The sequence below is a fragment of the Conger conger genome, chromosome 7 (assembly GCF_963514075.1).
Source record: "Conger conger chromosome 7, fConCon1.1, whole genome shotgun sequence".
Classification (NCBI taxonomy): Eukaryota; Metazoa; Chordata; class Actinopteri; order Anguilliformes; family Congridae; genus Conger; species Conger conger.
In genome coordinates, this window is record NC_083766.1 from 50,251,052 (window position 1) to 50,273,383 (window position 22,332).

The following is a 22,332-nucleotide window of genomic DNA, read 5'->3' on the forward strand; positions in this document are numbered from 1 at the left end:
GCAGTATGTTTGTATCACCTCCTAAGACCCAGCGGAAAAAATGGTACAGTACAGTGCAGTCCATGAGTATTTGGACGGTGACACATTTTGTTTTGCAATGTTTTGGCTCTGAAATCGAATGTGGAATTTGAAATAGAACAATGACTATGAAGTGAAAATGCAGACGTTTAGCTTTAATTTGATTTTTTACATCCAAATTAGGTGAACAGCGTAGGAATTTTTGCCGTTTTCATACATAGCCCCCCAATTTTAGGGGACCAAAAGTAATTGGCCAAATGTTCTGCTAAAACTTTTCTTGGACAGGTGTGTTAAGTTTTGTCGTTAGTTCATGCATAAAAGATCTAGCAAAAGGTCTAGAGTTGATTCTAGGACTGCCATCTGAGTCTGTGTCAATGCCAGTAAAGCAGGCCATCATTAGCCTGGGAATTAGAATACATCAATCTGAAATATAGGCAAAAAATAATGCATGTCAAAATTAACTGTTTGGTACATTGTTAAGAATCAGGAACACACTGGTGAGCTCAGCAATGTCAAATAACCTAGCAGACCACAGAAGACCAGTGTAGTGGATGACAGAAGAATCATTTGAATGCTGAAGAAAAATCTCTTTGTGACTGTTCAACAAATCAAGAACACTCTCCAGGATGTAGGCGTAGATGTGTGAAAGATGGTCATCAAGAGAAGGCTATGCCAGCTTAACCTCACAAGGGTTCACCACAATAATAGAGTCTCAAGAATAGAATGGCAAGGTTACAGTTTGAAAAAATGCACATTAAAAACCTGGAAGTTCTGGAACAAAGTGTTATGGACAGGTGAGAAGAAGATTGTGGAAATGGAAGTGATAGAAAGATGAAAGTGTGGAGAAAAAAAAACCCTGATGATCCAGTGAATGCCGAAGTACTGTACAGAAACATCTTGTCTCCTCAAATCTAAGCAAATGCATCAATACTAACTGGATGACGCTTCATCCTGCAGGAGGACAATGATCCAAAACATACAGCCAAAGCAAAGATGTTTTTTCGGGCAAAAAAAGTGGAATGTTCTTGACTGGCCATATCAGTCACCTGACCTCAATCCAATTGAGCATGCATTTCAGTTGCTGAAGACCAGCCTGAAGGCAAATAGCCCCAGGAACAAGCAGGAGCCGAAGAGGGCAGCAGTACAGGCCTGGCAGAGCATCACCAGGGAAGATACCCAGCATCTTGTGATTTCTATGGGTTGTACACATCAGACAGTCATTGATTGCAAAGGATTTACAACTAAATATTGAATACGATTTCTTTATTGCAGTTTGTGTTAATTTGTCAGATTAATTTTGGTCCCCTAAAATTAGGAGCACAGTGTATAAAAAGGGCTGTAATTCCTGCCTGGCGTACAGCAAATACTGAATCTCACAACCATGAATTCTGCTCTGTACCAGAAAAGATTTAAGGAGAATGTCTGGTCATCTGTCCATGAGCTGAAGCTTAAGCATAATTTGGTTATATAAGGAGACAGTAATCCAAACAACAAAAGCAGGTCCACATCTAATTGACTGAAAATAATAAGAATTTAAGTTTTGGAGTGGTCTATTTGAGTCCTCAACAGCGATGTGAAAGACTGATATCAAATTACAGAAAATTTGTGGTGGTGAAACCAGTTCTTAAAACTTAAGGGGGCAAATACTTTCTCACAGGGGTGACATGGATTTTTAATAACTTTTTTCATTAAATCAATGAGACTAAAATAAAAATATATTTTTTATTTAAATAAATACAAAATTCTGCTTACTCATGTGCCTTACACTAGTATTACATTTCATTGAAAGATCTGAAACCATTCAGCATGAAGAGTATGCAACAAAAGAGGAAATCAGGAAGGGGGCAAATACATTTTCAGGGCACTTTATATATACACACTTTTTCTTTCACTGGGCCCCTCTGTGAGATCAGAGTGCTTTTTGATCTTATCACTGCAGGAGACAAAAGGCTGCTTGTTGCTTTATGGCTCCACACAGCCAGGCCAGTGGTAACCACCAGCCGTTGCTTGTGAATAATTAAACTGTTGCCGGCCATTTCTCAGAGTGATACATGGCTAGTGCTTGGGGTTGGGGGTGGGTTGGGTCATCGGGGTATGTAGGTGCCAGAATATATAATTTTGAAAATGTGTAAAATACAGTCTGTGAGATATGTTTTTTTATGCTACATCTGTAGAGTTACTGGCTTTGTTCAACGTGCAACCAGTGCTCCTCAATAGCATAGCTGCATCACATAACTCTGTATAACGTTAACTGCAAATATGGCAATATGGTTTATACTACCTACTATATAAAGCTGGATGTCGCAGTCTGCACCTTAGACTTGTAAAGCTCTAGAGAAGCAAACTGAAGCAATGTCTCTTTAAGTGCAGTTGTTGTATTACAGTCTGGCCTTGGTTTCCACCACAGTGCTGTACTTTGATTTTGCGGACCCCTCCTTAAACTGTCACCAGCGCTACAAGTATTTTCAGCTCTAAAGCCTTGTGAAAGATCTCTCTTAACATTCCTCAGCATTTAAGCATGGATTATATCTCTCTTTAACCTCTCAGAGACTATTAAGGCTTTGTAACAAGCCCCTGCATAAACAGAAACACAATAACGGGTACTCCGATTTCCCCCCCACACAGAAAGACACGCATGTCTGGTTAGGCATAGTCCTTCCATTCCTCTTGACCGAGGCTCTGGCCCACTGCTCCAAAGTAACTGGGATGGGTTAAATGCAGAGGAGAAATTAGCCTGTGGGGTTCAATAAAGATATTAATCAGTAGTTTAATTATTTTTACACTCACATCTACCATAAAATATATTCAAGCTATGAGTGCAGAATGCTTAGCTTCACTTTGTTTCAGAAGAACAGGTGAGAGAAAGTGAAGTAAAGAGTTCTGCACTCAGTGACCACCCTCAGAGAATGTGCCTCCCCCCCCCCCCCGTGCTGGAAAATCTTCCCCCTCCATTGCCTGGCTGCCGTATCATTTAGCTGGCTCTTAATTTCTCTAATGACTGTGAGACTTTGCTCCTGAATTATTAATAGCACTGTCACAACACTGTGCCCCTATCAGCAAGCAGGGAACCCACTTTGGACATTGACACCGTCATCTGGTGTAGCAATTACTGAGGACACAGTGAGACTTTACCCACAGATTGACCTGACTCCAAAAGGTTATCACTGCAAAGACACTCCACTCTTTAGTGCATTGATCATGATAAATTGTAAACCAGGACTTGATTATACTTCTTTGTCATCTGTCCTCTTAATCTTATTCACATACTGATTGCGTTAAATGTTTTCATGTGCTTTTAAATGCAGATTAGGTGTACTATAACAAAACAAAAAATAATTGTTCTCTGATTGATTTATAGCTAAATAGAAATGCAGTTAAAAACACAATTGCGAGAAAGTTGAATTTCAACACAATGTTCTGCCTTAAACAAATTCAACAATTTAGTTTCAACAATAACTATGGCAATATTATGCTTGTAATTTTTATTAACTTTCTTGCATATATATATATATATATATATATATATATATATATATATATATATATATATATTCAGTACTGTGCAAAATTTTAGGCAGGTGTGAAAAAATGCTGTAAAAAAAGAATGCTTTCAAAAATAGAAATGTTAATAGTTTATTTTTATAAATTAACAAAATGCATGAACAGAAGAAGTGAATGAACAGAAGAAAAATCTAAATCAAATCAATATATGGAGTGAACACCCTTTGCCTTCAAAGCAGCATCAATTAATCTAGGTATACTTGCACACAGTTGGCAGGTAGGTTGTTCCAAACATCTTGGAGAACTAGCCACAATTCTTCTGTGGATTTAGGCAGCCTCAAATGCTTCTGTCTCTTCATGTAATCCCAGACAGACTCGATGATGTTGAGATCAGGGCTCTGTGTGGGCCATACCATCACTTCCAGGACTCCTTGTTCTTCTTTACGCTGAAGATAGTTCTTAATGACATTGGCTGTATGTTTGGGGTCATTGTCCTGCTGCAGAATAAATTTTTGGCCAATCAGATGCCTCCCTGATGGTATTACATGATGGATAATTATCTGCCTGTACTTTTCAGCATTGAGGAGACCATTAATTCTGACCAAATTTCCAACTCCATTTGCAGAAATGAAGCCCCAAACTTGCAAGGAACCTCCACCATGCTTCACTGTTGCCTGCAGACACTCATTCTTGTACCAATCTCCAGCCCTTCGGTGAACAAACTGCCTTCTTCTACAGCCAAATATTTCAAATTTGGACTCATCAGTCCAGAGAACCTGCTGCCATTTTTCTGCACCCCAGTTCCTGTGTTTTCATGCATAGTTGAGTTGCTTGGCCTTGTTTCCACGTCAGAGGTATGACTTTTTGGCCACAATTCTTCCATGACGATCACTTCTGACCAGACTTCTCGCACAGTAGATGGGTATACCTGGGTCCCACTGGTTTCTGCCAATTCTGAGCTGATGGCACTGCTGGACGTCTTCCAAATGCAAAGGGAAGTAAGCATGATGTATCTTTCATCACCAAGTTTCCTTGGCCCACCACTGCGTCTACAGTCTTCAACATTGCCCATTTCTTTGTGCTTCTTCAACAGAGCTTGGACAGCACATCTGGAAACCCCTGTCTGCCTTGAAATTTCTACCTGGGAGAGACCTTACTGATGCAGTATAACTACCTTGTGTCTTGTTGCTGTGCTCAGTCTTGCCATGAGCATGATGCATTAAGCAATGATGATCATTAGCTCCTGTTTGGTATAACTGGTTAATCACACACCTGAATATTTACCTACAGATTCCCTGACTTGGTGCAAGTGTACCTAGAAGAATTTATGCTGGTTTGAAGGCAAAGGGTAGTCACACCAAATATTGATTTGATTTAGATTTTTCTTCTGTTCACTCACTTTCCATTTTGTTAACTGATAAAAATAAACATTTAACATTTATATTTTTGAAAGCATTCTTACTTTACAGCATATATATACTTTACAAATAATTACAAACAGGAAAGGATAGCCTATTATATGCAATGGGCTGAAAGACTAGTAGGCCTATTTACAAATAGAAACTACTCATTTCCAAATATAAAGTTTAAATGTATATGACATATAATATTATTTGTTTACAGTGGATTTCATATATGATATGAACTGTTGTTTAAAAAAACAGTTACTTCGTAGGGTACATGTATTCCTGCAAAGACAGGACGAATAAATGGCTTCCTGTTATTAAATAAGATATGACTACATGTCCCGACATGCACCTTCGCATGACCCGTCCTTCGCCGATCCTCCCCTTCGTTTGAGTGGCAAGTTGTTTGTTTCACTGTTACCAGCTGCTGGACTATTCCAATCCCTGTCGGAGAGAAAACACGGGGACCGTCAGTCCTTCTCTCTCCTTTCTCCCTCCCCGTTTACCTCATTGTGCTTTCTTTTATTTCATCCTGTTTCTGTCTCACTCTTTTCCTCAGTGGATAACTTTTCCTTTTCCCCCCTTTCCAACCTCCTACCTGCTCCGATTACAGGTTTTTTAGAAGCTCTATCGCTATAGCTATATTTATTTATTTATTATTTTTAAAGAAAGGATAAAATATATATTTAGATGATCCACAAATGAGAAGACGTAAAAGATGGAGTTGCATATTTTAGAACACAGCTTGAAAGTAGCGAGTATAGCAAAAGAAGGCATCCAGATTTGCACTCACGGATTAATCAAACTCGCCTTCTTGCCATCCAAAACAAGGTAAGTATGAACAATGCAAGTCCGCAGTAATTAAAGGAATCTGAGGGTTTGTGTTGCATTTCGTATTCAAACGCCAGCATTATTGTTAGGTCGCTAATAATGAAGGATTACAAAAAAATATGTAGGCTACCACTGGTGTACGCGAATTAGCAAGCTACAACTAGCGAGCTAAGTTCTTTATTCAGTTTTCTATTAAAATGCATGTTGTGTGGCTATTGCATGCTAAACCAGGGGTGCCAAAAGTACGCTATAGTCTTTCACAACCATTAATATAATTCCATAAAGTGTCGTTTGTTCGCTTTTGTATTTTTGTTGCTTCGAGTACAAAAAGGGGTGTGTGTACGCGCTTAGACTAGCTTGCTTAGTCGTGTTGTTTTTTCCTCCCTGTGATGGTAAAATTAAAGGGGATGGGGGCTTCAAATTAAACTTGAACCGGTATTGCCAGTTACTGTACATGGCTTGGAATGACGCCGAATTCATGTCTGCGATTTTGCAAATCGTAATAAATGTAGCGCCTCGAGCCGTTAGTCGCACTAACTAAACAAGATTGTTTACGGGGCTGTTTGTTTAACATTTTGCGCTCATATTCATCTATATTAGCTGACTTGCATTTATATCGAACGACTTTATCATTAACTGCCAGTTTCTAATGACAAGTCTTGGGTCCTCTTCTTTAGTGGGGCAAAACACTTCTCTTTAATGTCTATGCGTTTAAATTTAGCTCGCAGTAACTGGATGCGAATATTTACCCATGTTTTGTGTAATAGACTAGAGCTGCTTGGAAAAAGTGAAAGCTGATGGAAAAAAACAGACCAGAACTCACATTATCTAGGGCAGGCTATCATTTTGTGCAGAATTGATCGCTTGAATTATCTTAATCCTATTATCTCTATATATTTTTGCTCAATTGCCTTAATTCTATCACATTGGCTATATTTCTGATTCATATAATAGGTATCTATCCCTTGATCAGATGGGCACCTCGTTTAATGGATGTCTTACTGTAATTATAAGACTCCATTGGTCTCAATGAGATTCCATGTTTCAAAATGGGGTGCTTCATATTTTAGGTTTTGTTTGTTTAGGAATTGGCCTTTTTGCAAATCCCTTTGACCATTTTATTTTTTGCTTTACCTGGAAGCTGTGCTCTTGTGACCCTGGTCCTGGACTTCAGTTAAGCCGTATTTGTTTTGAAAAAGCTGTCGGACAGGTGTTGTTGCCCTGTGGTTTACGGTCTTGTTTACCAACTCAGAGTGCTGCATACTGAATAAACTTAAGGAGTCATTTTTCCTTCTAACTGGAGTCCCCAGGGGAAGACGAGAAGTAGAGGTAGCTGACTGGTGTCATGCATTGTCAGGTTTGTTGGCTCAATATGCTATGGGCCTCATTAGTTACTAGGCATGGGAAATACTGTATAGTTGTCTCGTATACATAAGTCTATGTGCGGAATTTACACAAACGGTCTATGCTATGCACTCTGTGATATAGTGCTTTTCGTCAGCTTGTTGGGCAGTGACCTCCCGACTACTTTGCAAACCATGACCTTCATTTTACAACATAATTCTTGGTGGAGATGATTAAAGGCTGTTAGTTTGTTAGAACCTGTCTAGAATAACATAAGTACTTGAATTTTAACCAAGAGGACCAGCCTTTCATAAGGCCAATCTGTAGGGCAAGGCGTATGTATCGCGATCGGTCTAGCTCACTACGGGAACCACTCGGTCAGTTAGGGATTGGGGTAGGACTGCTCACCACTCAGTACAGATGCATAGCTGAGGAATCCTAAAGCTTCGACCTTGAATAGCGTCCCATGACAGGGTGAATACAGATAGAGTCCCTGAGATATCTTTTACCGACCGCGCAGAGTCACGGAACCCTCAGCTCATTGCTGATTTCATTAAAGCTTTCTCTCATCCGAGGGGAAAGGACAAGCCAAGGAAATCTTGCTTTACTAGAGAGGCGTTTGCTCTCAAATATGTATTTGAGGATATTGTTTCTGCAGTTGAGTGTAGCTTGTGGCTTACAGATATCCATACTCTTCTTGAGTCTATTCCATTGTTTCCTTTGTTGGCAACTGTTGCTGGCAGTGAATTAGCCTGTTTTCAGAACTCACTGAGTCTCGAGGCGATGTTAAAAACCTTGGATCAAACCTCATTTGTGATCTGGGCTCCTATACTCCTTATAGTTGGGCTGCCTCCTAATCTTTCAGGTGAATTATCCTGTGCAAAAACCACCAACAGATATTAATCTATGTAATTTATACACCCCCCCCCCCAGACTGTTATTTTGACTGCAGAAATCTTGTGTTTCATAACCCATGGAAGAGACATGGACGATACCTACATGGGTTGTTTGTTTGAAAATTTGTGGATGCTAACATTAGCCTGAAACGAACTTACTTAGTGGCAGTCTGTGAAGTGTCTCGCATCCATGTAGAATGTCAATGATAGGGGGGGGGGGGGGAAGAAAAAACGTGAGAATGGCACTTGCTAGCAGGCTGCTTTAAAGTCGTTAACAATCCGGAGTGTTGGTGACGGCCTCTCTACCGGTTTTGCTGACTCACTGTTTGTGAGAGTTTATCTGAAAATGTAAGAGGAAGAGGGGAAAAAAAACCCTCTAAACTGTGTAGGAGGCCTGCAGAGCTTGCGCATGAGAAGGAGCGTATTCAAGGCCTACTTCTGAGCAGAGCCCTGGAATAGAGAATGAAAGGTTGCATGCTGCACCGGCATTTTAACCGTGATATCTAACTTACTTGCGGCTGTGCAGAAGCCTTGTTAAGAAGCATAACAGGAAGACTTAGCCCCTGTTTTTTTCACACCATTCAAGCTTAGTGCATAGTGCAGGCATTCAGAGATGGTGTGATGTTGATAGAAGTGAATGGAAGGATCCAGATCAGATTATCATCATTGCAGCACCTTGTGTCATCTTGTTTCTTTTCCGAGCTGTAGCCTCCCTCAGATGCCAAAAACCAGTTGTCTAAAAAGGGGTTTGTTCTTTGTAGCTTCCCAGATTGAGATGAAGAGAACATCTATATCAACATATTAACACAAAGAAGATTTGTGCAGATGTTGTTATGATTTATTTGGTCAGTGTTGTGCTGAAAAAGCAGCAGGTCGACCCCTTTGGACTAAAGTGCTCTAATCGTAATGAAATCACTACAAACATATTCTCAATTAAGTGAAAGGAATGGCTGGAGTAGTTTCCCAGAATACTATATAATATAGTCTTCACAATTGCTAACATGAGATTAGATGGTTAATGGTCTATATCAATGAGTTTATTTGTGCTTGTTGTTATATCATATCAAGTGGGCTGTGGGGGTAGGTGATCATGGATTATTCTAGTTACTATGCCATATGTTAGCTAGTCTCGCATGCCAGGGTTACACATCTGTACTATAAGCTGTACAAAAGCATTTCAGTTCAGTCACCATCCTCCCTAATTTTTAGCACATAAACAATTATTTCTTTTTTAACCAGTCACACCAACTCTCTGAAGGTGGGGCTAAGGTGAATGCTGTGTTTCATGCCACAAATTACTTCCACAAACCACCCTTTCAGAATCTGACCAGTGTCTTAGCTGGCACATCCCTGCTGTGGCCTATTACTGCTACAGCAATTCCTTTCCTAAAGGGCGCCTCGAGATCTCTTGCAACGGGACCTTTTTGTGACTATATCTTGGCAGTTCTTGCGATAAGCTTGACGGTTCTTGCCTTCCAAAGTATGCTTGGGTGTCTCGTGAAAGAGGTTTTTTTTTTTACGAAAGGCTCAGCTGAGCCATTGATTAAAACCAAAGTAGGAATTGAACCGCAACAATGCGCTGTCAAATCTGTTCACATTTCATCTGCACAACACATATTTTCCCTGATGGATGGAAAAAGGAGAGAAAGATCTATGCGATGGTGAGACAGAGGAACTAATGGAGCCCATTAAGAAATATTCTGTTGTTATGTAGCGTTAGTCATCAGGACAATTTTAGCAACACAAATTGATGAATGCATAAATTGTTGTGTCCCTGGTTGGGCTTTGTGCCACAACTGCTAAATGACATATTGAACCGTGAGGTACACAAGGTGGGAGTTTCAGGCCTTCAGAAATGGGCGAGTTACAAGGTACCCCCGAAATGAAAGGGATATGGGAATGTAGGAGTGCTGCCGTAAATCAGGGGTCCCCTTTCACCGACCCCTGGAGGTTCAGGTTTATGGGTGGCATAAAAGTCAGCGGCTGCTGCTCCATCTCTCAAACTCAAAACGTTCATTGGGCTCATATTTTGTGTGGACGGACGCGGAGAGTGAAAAGTAAAAAAATAAATAAGTGCAGCATTTCTGTCGCCCCACAGCTGCCCTCAGTCAGTGCTGGTGTTTGTGCGGTCGGCCTGTGGGTCGAGCGCTCTGTACATTTGCATCCCAGAATTCACGTGGGCACTGCACAGAAGACCGACAGACACATATTTCCCGCCCTTGTGTGGCCAGGCAGCAAATGTTTCAGGGTTTTTGTCGGTGATTTCCGGAGGTTTGCTGTACTAACACTGAGCCGGGCAGACTGTAGAATGGCTGCTGCTTGTGCTTTTGGGTACTGGTTTGATGGCCAGCCTTCTGAAAAGGAAGTGAAGCATAATATGGTCCAGTATGTTGTAGTGGTTAGGGTGCTTCACTTGTATTCAGAATATTTCAAGATTTAAATCTCTGGTGTGGAGTGCAGTTGTACTTTTAAGCTGAGCGCTTGTGCTGAATAGCTTTAGCCAGCATTCATCTGTTGAAGTGGGTAAAATGTGAGCGCCGTTTGACGCCCTGGATAAAGTAAATAAGTAATGTAATGGATAGCTTGTCTCTCTGTCATGGCCCAGGCCTCTGGGTGGGAGAGGGCCTAAACGGGGCGAAGGCAATAGGAAGAAAACCGGGGAGTGGTAGGTGACCGCGTGGAAAACGGCCAAATCTGGCGTTTGATGATATTCTGCTCAACGCATTGATTGACAGACGGGCCGGCCTGTTCTATTTCTGAGCCACATAGCTCGGAGCCAAACACTCACTCTCATGATGCTGGAGCTGACTCATGTACCCGCACACACACAAACACACACACTCACACGTTTCCTGAGCCTCCCCATCTCTTCCTCTTCCCCAGGTGTAAATTCTTCAGTCTGACGGAGACCCCGGAGGACTACACCATCATTGTCGATGAAGAAGGCTTCAAAGGTGGGTTTCACGGGTCACGTGCTTGCCCTTCCTGTGTCTCTTCGATGTTTCCCACCGCTCAGCACAATGAGCAGCTGATATTACGCAGCACATATGAATTTCCTCTCTGTCCCCGAGGCCCCGGCAGCAATGATTGACCACACACCGGCCCACCTGATCTTTGCCTTCCCATCATGGGTTAAGGGAGCCCAGCCTGTCAGAGGTTTGGTTTTGTGGTTGGGTGAATGAATCCATGTCATTACAGACTGGTTGCTGGGGTGACCCTCATTGGTCACCATAGATACTAGAAGCCCTGTGTTGCGAAACAGGTGCAGGTATTCTGGACAGACGAGAAGTTTCATTCTGATTGGTTGTGTTTATTTGCGGCATTGCAAGCACTTATTGCTGGAAGCCGAATCTGTAAATGAACTATAGCTTCTTCGTTGTGATACTTATGGTACAGTTATGTATTCTGGTCAGTTCTGTACAGTGTGCACGATCTCACAGAAATAAGTGTGCTGGGGATTTCATTGGGCATTTCATGCTTTTGTTCTAGGTCTTGCATGACTTGTTTTGAATAAAAATAGTTTTATTTGCCTAATTCCCAAACCAGAGAAGAAATTGTACCATATAAATTCTGAACATGATGTAAAAGAATGGGTTCAGTGTTTGCAAATCCACTCTTAACACATCTGCATGAGACAGCCTTAAAAATGTTTGCTTTCAATCAAACTGAAACTTCAATCAAACTCAAAAACTTTTCTTTGAAACACAAGCGCTGCTTTCTGACCGCATACTTATTTTGAATCAGGGCCCTGAAATTCTCTAGAGAATATCAAGCCTGAATGATCACATGCAGTGCAGTCCGTAAGTATTTGGACAGTGGTACATTTTCTGTTGTTTTGGCTCTTTACTCCAGAAACTACAATTTAGTGGTAGGAAAAGGCGAGCATTTCTGGGCTGAATGGTCTGGCCATTATGTTTTGTTATGTTATTTGAATATGAGGTTAAAGTGCAGACTGTCACCTTTAATTTGAGGGTATTAACATCCATATAGGATGATCAATGTAGTAATTACATCCCTTTTTTATACATTGTCCCCCCATTTTAGAGTTCCAAAAGTGATCGGACAGTTTGCTTTGAGGATGTTTCTGATTAATTGTACATTCAATCGCATTCAATTCCTCAGTGCAGCGATAAGAAAGTTTTCAGTATCTCTTTTCGATTCTAAGCTTTTGATTAACTTTTGTCAACATAAGGATCATAGTTGTACCAATTAAAGTTAAGTAAGCCATTATGAAGTTGAGAAATAAGAAAAGAACAGAGACATAGACCAAACAATAGGCTTATTGAAACAAATGTTTTCATATTCATTCAAATTGTACCACTGTCCAAATACTTACAGACTGCGTTGTAGCTGTAAAACAGGGTTTGTGCACAAGTCTGTTGTTATCATGATATGTATATAAGTAATATGATTGATGTCAGTAAACTGATATTTGATTAACAGTATAAATAATAGTACAATTTAAGGACTTAATTCATGAAATAACATTTTGTTCAGAATATGTTTCTATTTTGGGGAAACAAAGAAACCTCTCAAACTAGAAAAAAACCCAGGTTAGAAGTCATGCCCATTGCTTGTATTTTTTGTAGTTTGTGCAAATGGCTTGTCTCTAGAGCGCCAGCCTTATCAGCTGTGCAGAATGTCAAGTGGGCATCACAGATATGCAGGGCGCCGCAGTCACTGTGACAAAATAAACATCTTCATTCAGTGCCGAATTAGCCCAAATGACCCTTTACCCCATCCTCGAGGTGCCCTTAGCCCCAGCCTCGAGGTGCCCTTAGCCCCAGCCTCGAGGTGCCCTTAGCCCCAGCCTCGAGGTGCCCTTAGCCCCAGCCTCGAGGTGCCCTTAGCCCCAGCCTCGAGGTGCCCTTAGCCCCAGCCTCGAGGTGCCCTTAGCCCCAGCCTCGAGGTGACTTTACCCCCATCCTCACGGTGACTTTACCCCCAGCCTCGAGGTGCCCTTAGCCCCAGCCTCGAGGTGCCCTTAGCCCCAGCCTCGAGGTGACTACCCCCATCCTCAAGGTGATTTTACCCCCAGCCTCGAGGTGCCCTTAGCCCCAGCCTCGAGGTGCCCTTAGCCCCAGCCTCGAGGTGCCCTTAGCCCCAGCCTCGAGGTGCCCTTAGCCCCAGCCTCGAGGTGCCCTTAGCCCCAGCCTCGAGGTGCCCTTAGCCCCAGCCTCGAGGTGCTTTTACCCCCAGCCTCGAGGTGACTTTACCCCCCTTGTGTTCCAGAGCTGCCCGAGTCTGAACACCTCAGTGTTGCCGAGGCGACATGGCTGGCCCTCAACGTGGTCTCTGGGGGCGGGAGTTCCTCCAGCTCTCAGCCAATTGGGGTCACCAAAATCGCCAAGTCGGTGATCGCCCCTTTGGCAGACCACAACATCTCTGTATTCATGCTGTCCACCTACCAGACTGACTTCATACTGGTGAGTCCTGCTGTTCTCCTGTCATTCTCTGGGGGGTGAGGAGGGAGGTGCTGGTCACATGTTTTCTGGGGTCAAAAGAGTCTGGCAGCCATTTTCCAATGACAAAATGATTGTTGTTTGTATGTATTTGATTTGTTTGTCTTCCTCCTCTGTAAAATTCACTGACAAGGAGTTAGATTTTATTTGCAGCCGTGTTGGATGTTGTATACATTAGTATGTGACATTGTTGTGACATGTTGAATGCTGTTGAATGCTTTAGAATGAGGTGGGGCTGGGATGATCTAAGAATGTAATGTTGTGTAATATAGTGTAATGGCACCAAGATCACATCCGCTGAGTGAAATTTGAACCTTCCCAACTCAAATTGAATCACTTTGTTGTGGTGATTATATAAACCTTAATTAACATCGTTATATCCCTTGCAAGAGAAATGGTACATCCCTGCCTGTAGATCTATAGTTGTGATCAACCTTTATTCATTGACACCATTGCATGGTTTACCATTGTGGGAAATTGGAGGTCAATGGTGAGAACAATGGTTTACTTTTACTGAGCTTTAACGCGGAACTGCGTCTGACAGATCTGTCCTGCAATACTGGGAGAAGAACATATTGATACTGAATATAAATTTGCATGATATTTGAAGAATCTTCTGTGGATCAGTGGAATAGTGACTTGAAAGTATGATGGACAGTGCGGTCTGGTCTGGTCCAGTGTGCTTGTGCATGACTCATTGCTTTTTGACTCTTGCTCTTTAGTAGTAATTGGCAGTCTTGCGCTATATCCGTGCTCCACTGCACAGCGTAATGTTACGATTACCACAAAAAAAAAGCCCTCTGTGCTAATCAGGAGTGCATTTCAGCTGTCAGAATCTGATAAACATTTCCCCAATGCAGCAAGTTCAAATGTGTATTCACAGCATGGAAATTGTTTCCATATCTGTTCCTGCCAGTATTTTAGTTTCAGATACATTATTTATGAGCAATCAACAAAGCTAGCGTTGGTTAAGGCAGCATTACATGTTTAGTTTGGCAGTTTGGCTTTTTTATTTCTTATTTTTTGAAAAGCACAAGCACTTTCAGCGTAACCCACTTATTTTGATATGCACTGCAGTTCACCCAGCGGAACTGCAACCACATAAATTTACATATGTCAAAATGTATCTGTGCCGTTTTTTTTTTCTTCTTCTTTTGTTTTTATGTTTTGCCGAGTGCGCCGTTACCGTGTGGATGATAACGTCTTTTACCGGCGGTGACTGCTATTTTCACCACCCTGAGGTTTGGCTACTGGGCAAGATTTACAGCCCGGCTGCCAGAGGAAACGAGGCCTGCGGGAAAAAAAGAGAATAAAATCGGAGCTTGTTTATGAAAAAAAGAAAAATGTCAAGCCGATGGTAATCTGGCCGTGTTACGTAAGGAGGATCAGCTTTGGATCGGCTTCTTGCTGGAATTCTCGGTTACATTCATGGCCACGTTCGTATTCCGTGCCAGCTGCTCCCAGCCACAGAACTACGGCAGCGTTTACAGAAACGGGGGAAATAACCTGCGTACGGTGGCCGACTGCACGCAAGGGTCTGGACTGGGTCAGCGGTGGGTGACGGACGCTTTTTATTGTGATTATCATATTGTATTATAAAAAGTATGCCCTTTTCGTGAATGCTGAATGCAGCCGTAAATAGCTCAGATCCAACTCTGTCAGCCAAACGGATAATGCCGCTCACTACTCATTGAGGTCCTCACCTTTTGTTCCCAGTGTTTTTGCAACTTGAGTAAGATTGTTTTCGAGGAGTGGAAGATTATTTTTGTTTCTCTGTGAAAAGTTGCGACCAAAATATTAATTCAGCACAAGAGCCAGCTTAACTCTCTGGGTCTAGAAAGGAAAGATCCTGAACTGATTTAATTCATTGTATTTGACATATTTACAATTTGTCAGACAACTGAAATGGCCCTGGATTTTCTGATCAGGGCTGGTCCTTCCTTTCTTTTTGACTGAGTATTTTAATTTTAGCCAGTAACACAGTTATTATTCTACTGTATGCAATAATGTTCTATATATCTCTATATATATATAATATACATATATATATGTATATATATATATATATATATATATACAAAAAGTTATGAAATCATTTTTAAATTATGGGTTTCCCCTCCAAAATTAATTAACAGTATTTTATGTTTTACTGCAAGGAAAGCTTTGGACATTTGCCATGTGCAAAGGTCTGGTCCCTGTAGTATTTCAGTGAGTAGTTTACTGAATCTGTTTGAAGGTAGTGTCTGTATCACCTCGTATTTCCCAAGTTGCTGTTTGCAATGCAAATAAATGCCTCTTTAACTTGTAATTAAACTATCAATTTCCTTTTAATGTCTCTATCACACATCTGATTGGAGACATCAAGCTCTGAAAATTGTTTTATGTACCAAAGGATTTTGTTTTTTCTGGCTTTTGCCATACATTGCTAAATATGCTGACATCCCACATCTTGTTCATAAGTGAGCACTTTCCAGTGGCAGATATCCAAAAACTACCTTGATTGTAAAATTCACAGAGGGCATCTTCTGCGACCATGGACTATATGTATTTTTTCCCTCGGAAAGAACCTTCAGATGGCTGAACGTTCGGTATTCTCATGACTACTGTAGCAGGTGACCTGACCCGTTGTGTTTCAGGGTAAAGGACATTCTGGAATACAATACATGTGATTTGTTAATTCATACACTCAAAAGTGTTTTGTTTGCATCTTGCGGACCCAAACCCAGATCGTATTTCACCGTCATAGCTGCCTGTGGTTCTCTTTTGATCCGTACATGTGTAACTAAAATCCATTTATTAGCAGGATCTGAAGGATTTTTGGCTCATAAGCTTCTTTCTATTGAAGCTCATATGATTTGAAATGCTATCAAAAGGATGGTTGCAGTTGCTGCACCTCTGAATACAAGCAGGATATGTGGAATTTAAATTTAGACAATTCGTAGGTGTTGGTCTCGGTCCTCATTTGAATAACAAAGACTTTAGCTGGACCCGAAGCGAATTAAATTACAGGAATTGTACATTATGTATTCCCTCATAAGAAGCAAAATGCAATTAATCAGCAATGTAGAGGCACTGATATCTCACACTGTAAAAACAGAATAGGGGGTTGTCTTTGCAGATAAGGTACTACCTAGTGATAACTCATTTTAGTAGGTCCCAAACCCAGGTAATAAGGAAGTACGAGAGAGCATGCCCCAAACTTCCACTGTCCTCACAACACCGGTGTGTGTCCACAGGTTCGAGAGAGGGACCTGCCCATGGTCATGCACACGCTCTCCTCGGAGTTTACACTTCTGCGGGTGGTCAACGGAGAAACGGTTGCGGCCAACAGCCTGGGGGTCACCAACGGTTTTGTCAAGCCAAAAATGGGTAAGTTCCCATTAAGACGGCTGAACACCCCCAAAGTCCTTTTAACCCTTTCAGTCCCAAGAATGCCATATGTCACTCAAGCGTAACTACCATAAAATCCCAAGAGGACTATATGGCACTCTCAACCTTATTTTTTCAACCAATGAATACTACACTATTGTTTGGAGCCCCTACTAAAGTTTTCTCAACCAAAGCAACACTTTGAAGAAAAGAAAAAATGTTTTGGTGTAGCCCTTCACATTGGGCTTGGGACTGAAAGGGTCAAGATTTGCCGGCCAGTCAGCGGATATGTCCCTTCTTCGGATGCCATTGTTAATTTACAGAACCCACTTAGCATTGAATATCTCTCCATTTCAAGGCTCTTCGGGCCTGAATTGTAATTCATTGGGAATAAAATTAGTGTGTCCGCACTGTGGACCTGAGCCTTTAGCTGCTCTGTATTAATGTAGCATGCCCTGTCAAGGCTCCCCTGCAGAACTAGGGCCCTGAAACTTCACGTTGATATGCAGCCAATTGGGCAGTGCCTGTCTGTCATCTATCCATCATTCTGACCTCGAGGAGGACTGTCGCTAACCCAGATACTTTGAAAAGCAAACTGTAGACCACATATTTCATGGACGGTGTCTGGTTTTTGTGCACAGGAAGGTCATCCATTTTGAGGCGTTGGGCACCTATGGTAATTTTTTCTTTGCCAATTAAATGGTCAGAATATAGCCAGTATTAGCAAATTGGTTGGTCATACAGCATCTCTGTGATTTTCTTTCTTCTCAGCTGAAAAAATCATTCTTAGTCCAGTTCTCCTGTCGCCTTATCAGCCAGCCAATCCCAGCCCACTTTGCTGGTCTGGTGGTTCTGAAAGTCGGAGTAACACTGAATACCTTTGTGTTTGCAGTCCAGCGTCCCATCATCCACCCCCTCTCCAGCCCCAGCAACATGTTCTGCGTGACCAGCCTGGACCCCGATACCCTGCCGTCTGTGGCTACCCTGCTCATGGACGTCATGTTTTACTCCAGCGGGTGAGCGCACCTGGTCGCTGGTCACTTTCACTTTCTGACCCCTGGACTCTCCAACTCTACCCTTAGTCGTCTGCACTGGGATAAAGAGATGTGAAACTTCCACTTTTAAGCTTGGTGATTTGGCTGGAAGGAAGGGGGCAAGAAACATTTGGGGAGGTGGGGGTTGTGGGTCGTCTGGAATTGTTTGCGTGACCATCACGAGGGCTACCACGCAGACCCTGAATGAACACGGGCGTGCTGAGGGTACTGAACCCAGTTCTGCAGCGGTGACCTCTGTGTTTGCTGTTACAGGGTGAAGGAGCCAGGGGGCGCCAGCGAGGACTCCGGGCTGATCCGTTTCTTCTCCTTCTCCCTGATTGAGGGCTATATCTCCTTGGTCATGGATGAGCAGACTACCCGAAGGTGGCTTGCTTTTACTTTCTGGCGGTGGTGGTGGTGGTTGTTCTCTGGCTCCAGGGTATTTACTAGAGGTTCTTCCTCTGAAATGGGTATTCATAGCCTCTTAGTGGAAGAGTGGATGGCCTCTACAATTTATGCCAGACAGACGCGGCCTTCTATGTGGGTCAGCAGTATCTCATGCTAAGTGGCTGTTTGATTAATAGTCCGACTTTGCCTTTCAGTCTTCTACACGGGTAGCTAGGACTGCAAATGTCCCACAATCCAAGTGGTGTCAGTGCACTGGTGTAAAATCGCCCTACACAGTGTAGTGTGGGCTGTGTCTCAGAGTCTGGAGCAATACCATAGAAACCAGACGTGTGTTCAAGACAGCAAATGTTCACGGTGAAGAATATTTGCAGCAAACAGTTACTGTTGAATGATTTTAAATGAACATTCCATTTAGTTTGCCACCAATGCCTTTTTAATACAAATATGGGACTCAGGCCTAACAATACCAGCTAGCTAATTCGTTGCTTACCTGCAATTATTTTTTTTTATGTAAAAAATGTATATTACATTGGTTAAAATGTATTATAACTAATTGTCAAATGTTGTTCTCTCTGTGTTTTCCCCATCAGCAGCCATATTTGTTTGCTACGCACCACTACCTTTTCAAACTGTTAGCTAACGTTAACGTTGAACATAAAAAATGACAGTAAGTTGGAGAACGTTAGCTAATATTCGCCATCTTGAATGCACGTCAGGCATCGCTGAACAATCCCTTATGGAGGACAGGTTTTGTTTTAAAATAGTTGCGTGCCAGGTGAAGTAACATAAATATCGTTGGTAGTTGATGGTTCGTTTGAAAAGCCCTGTGCTATCACAGGTTCCCCAACAACGTCCTCTTCACCAGCGCTTCAGGGGAGCTTTGGAAGATGGTTCGCATCGGAGGGCAGCCGTTGGGATTCGGTGAGTGAGAGGGAGCGTATGCCATGCCATTCATCTATGTTCATCTGTTGGGGTTTGCTTGTGCACACACGCACACACACATACACAAACATGCACACACATGCATGCCTACACACACACACACACACACAGCTGCACACACACACACACACACACACACACACAGCTGCACACACTCACAAACACACGCCTGCACACCCACACACACAGGGTTCTGCATTGTGTATTCACAGAAACAATGGCCACCCTGCCCCAGTCTGTACATGGAGAAGTAGCTACTACCTGTAACCTGATATTACCAGGCTGCTATTAATCAGCAGGATGACTGACCCGACTGTTTTTAGACATTTTACTTTCAGAAGTCTGCTTTTCTTTTCTGTTCTTTGCTCACATGAACATATACATTCTTCGACCCCAGCAGTGGCGATACAGGTATTATAAATGTGATGAAATTGATTTTCTCCTTCTCTCCTCTGCCTCAGATGAGTGCGGTATCGTGGCTCAGATTTCGGAACCACTGGCCACTGCTGACATTCCAGCATATTACATCAGTACCTTCAAGTTTGACCACGCCCTGGTGAGTGACATCACAGTCTTGTTGCTCCAATGATACACACTGCATTGTCCCATTGCAAGATCTCCACCTACTGCCCAGGAGTGTCAGCCCAGGAGCTATAAACGAGTGGCCTGGATGAGTATTGATCCCGGAGTACAATACACGCAGCATGAATGCGACATTCATGAAACTGTCTCTTGTGATTTATCCCAGTCGATCTGACCAGTTTTGCTTCCCAGTAGTCAAAAGTGGTAATTTTCCCCCCATGAAACATCGGCTGACACTTCTCCCATTAGCGCTAATCTTGGAAAGCCAGTGCTTTTGATGCTCATGTCGGTGATTTATGGTGCATTATGACTCATTCATTAACAACCTCCTTCGAAGGATTTCTGACATTTGACATTAGTCAAATTGGAAAACCGTGCCTCAACTCACGTCTATGGTGTTATTAATCACAAATGCCCTTTTTTTTTCCCCATCCCTCTGACATGAAAATGTTAAGAGGTTAAAATTTTGTTTATTATTTCTGTTTTGGGAACTTTAGCATGTCTATACTTTGGTGAGGGTGTTTTTCCTTTTAGTGACTTTGTGCTGTTTAGTGGTTGACAGGAATGCTGTGATTTCATCCATCAGAACTCTGCTTCCCCCTATAATTTCAGCCTTTCGGCCAGTTCATCGTTTCTCATTGTAAAGCTCACCAGTCCGGTTCATGAGAATAATGGCCGTCATCTCCTCCTCCCCCTTTCCCTTCGGCTGATAACTGCCCTCTGCTTGTCTCTCATAGGTCCCAGAAGAGAATATCCAGAGCGTGATTGGAGCCTTGAGGACCAATGAGAGCACAGGACAGTGAAGGGCAGAAATGTGGGATGGGAGTCTCGCGTCCTTGCTGACACATTGATTTATCTACCGATAATGTCAAACTCTTAAAGTGCCAAGAGCTTACCAGTGGACTGCTGAGGAGGGGGGAGGGGGGGTGGATTTGGGAGCAAGCTGATTAAGGTTGAAGGGGGGTGGGGGGGGGTGGGTGGGTAGGTAGGGGGACACGGGGGTGGGTGGGGCCATTTCTGCTCCATAAAAGAGCAAATTAAACCCAGATCCTCCAAAGTCCTGTTTTCAGAGACTGTGCCAACAACATCCTCTCCACTCCAAACTTTCTACCATCTGCTCCCAACCCCAAACAAAAACTCTGCCTCTACAGGGATCCAAAGCTAGAGTGACTGCAGTGTGTTAACAACCCCCCCCCCTTACCCACCACACACACACACACACACACACACACACACACACACACACACACACACACCTCTCCTCCTCCCCCAATGCACTCTCTAGTCTGTCCTGCTCTATCTATCTATTACCCGTTCTCTCTCTGTCCCTCACTTCATACCTTTTCACCATGGCAACGAGGTCTCCTGAGACCTAGCCCTTTATTCTGATCCCAGCTCCCTGAGTCACCTCTACCTCCTCTAACCCCCCCCCCCCCTCCCCAAATGTGGTGCAGCAGAAGCCCTTGACTGCCTGTGCCCACCGTTGTTGCTTTCGTTTTTTCCAGACTGTTTTCCTTTCCTCATGAAGTTGTAATTCTTCGCTACTCTTCCCCCCGAACAACCAAAATGCGTTTGTTACTGGCCCCTTCCCTTATTCCTGGGAGTAGAGTGTGCACAGTGAATCAATCGTGGGATGATCATAAAGGTTCCCTGTGTTTTTTTTATTTTTTTTTTATTTTCAGTGCCATGACACTTTAGGCCTAAACCATTGCCTTGCTTACGGCTCAGTGCTTCTAGGCTCAAAATGGAGGGGACAGAACTGAGTCTCTGTGTTTTGTGGTTTCGGACCGCGTGGTGCAATGGCGTGGTGTGGTTTGACTTTCACACATTATCGAATAAGCTGTCTTTCATTGTACGTTTATACTGTGTAGTTTGATAGATTAGTTTCATGATGATTAACTGCCAATATGTGAAACTGGCATCTCTGAAGAAGTATTCCTTTTTCGATAATATCCTCCACTCTGTTTCAGTAATATCAAATCTATAGTCATTTCAAGCTAGGAATGAAATAGAACTGATTAAAAAATATTCAGTATGTAGAAATGTAGAAATTTGTTTTATTTCTAATTAATGACAAGGTTAAAAAAAACAAGTGTAAAGAAAAGGGTATCATTTTTGTTAGACAAGACAAGGAACCAGTTTGCATTCAGTTGTTTTATTTAACAGGCTGGGGTTGAACTTACTGGGGAGTGAGTTTAAAAAAATTGGTAGACCTTTTCAGTGAGGAAACTGGCAGTGAGATGGCAGTTCTTACCCAGTGATTCTGTTGGTTGATTTAGTAACGTCGCACACCATTGGACTGCATACTCCATGGAAAGAGCAAGAAAACCTACACATCGAAATGGTAGTTTTCATGTACACGCACATTCCGATATTATTCAGAATAAGACAATATCCCAAATAAGATATGGGCCTGCATATTCTGATTAAATACCCTAATTTCAGATATGGCCTATTCCAGTTAAAGACATGCCATTTGAGTAATATACTCATTCATCTTATTTTGAATATCTATCTCAATTGGGGTTTCACGATAGTT

The 22,332-nt window shown here is 42.4% G+C and overlaps 1 protein-coding gene across 1 annotated transcript; it reads left to right on the forward strand.

Moving 5' to 3' along the window:
* The first annotated feature begins 5,347 nt into the window (after positions 1-5,347).
* On the forward strand, positions 5,348-20,704 carry castor2 (cytosolic arginine sensor for mTORC1 subunit 2). The gene is made up of 9 exons (XM_061249015.1): positions 5,348-5,756; positions 10,880-10,950; positions 13,229-13,422; positions 16,695-16,827; positions 17,720-17,843; positions 18,135-18,245; positions 19,108-19,190; positions 19,673-19,767; positions 20,531-20,704. Exons 1-9 carry the CDS (start codon positions 5,644-5,646, stop codon positions 20,594-20,596), a joined length of 990 nt encoding a protein of 329 aa, XP_061104999.1. The 5' UTR covers positions 5,348-5,643; the 3' UTR covers positions 20,597-20,704.
* Positions 20,705-22,332: the final 1,628 nt, after the last annotated feature.

Bases quoted from the DNA above. Each gene is read 5' to 3' on its own strand.
- castor2 (XM_061249015.1), top strand. From the start codon at position 5,644: ATGGAGTTGCATATTTTAGAACACAGCTTGAAAGTAGCGAGTATAGCA. The intron at 5,757-10,879 runs GTAAGTATGAAC...CCTCTTCCCCAG, and splicing joins TTCTTGCCATCCAAAACAAG to GTGTAAATTCTTCAGTCTGA. The intron at 13,423-16,694 runs GTGAGTCCTGCT...GTGTGTCCACAG, and splicing joins ACCAGACTGACTTCATACTG to GTTCGAGAGAGGGACCTGCC.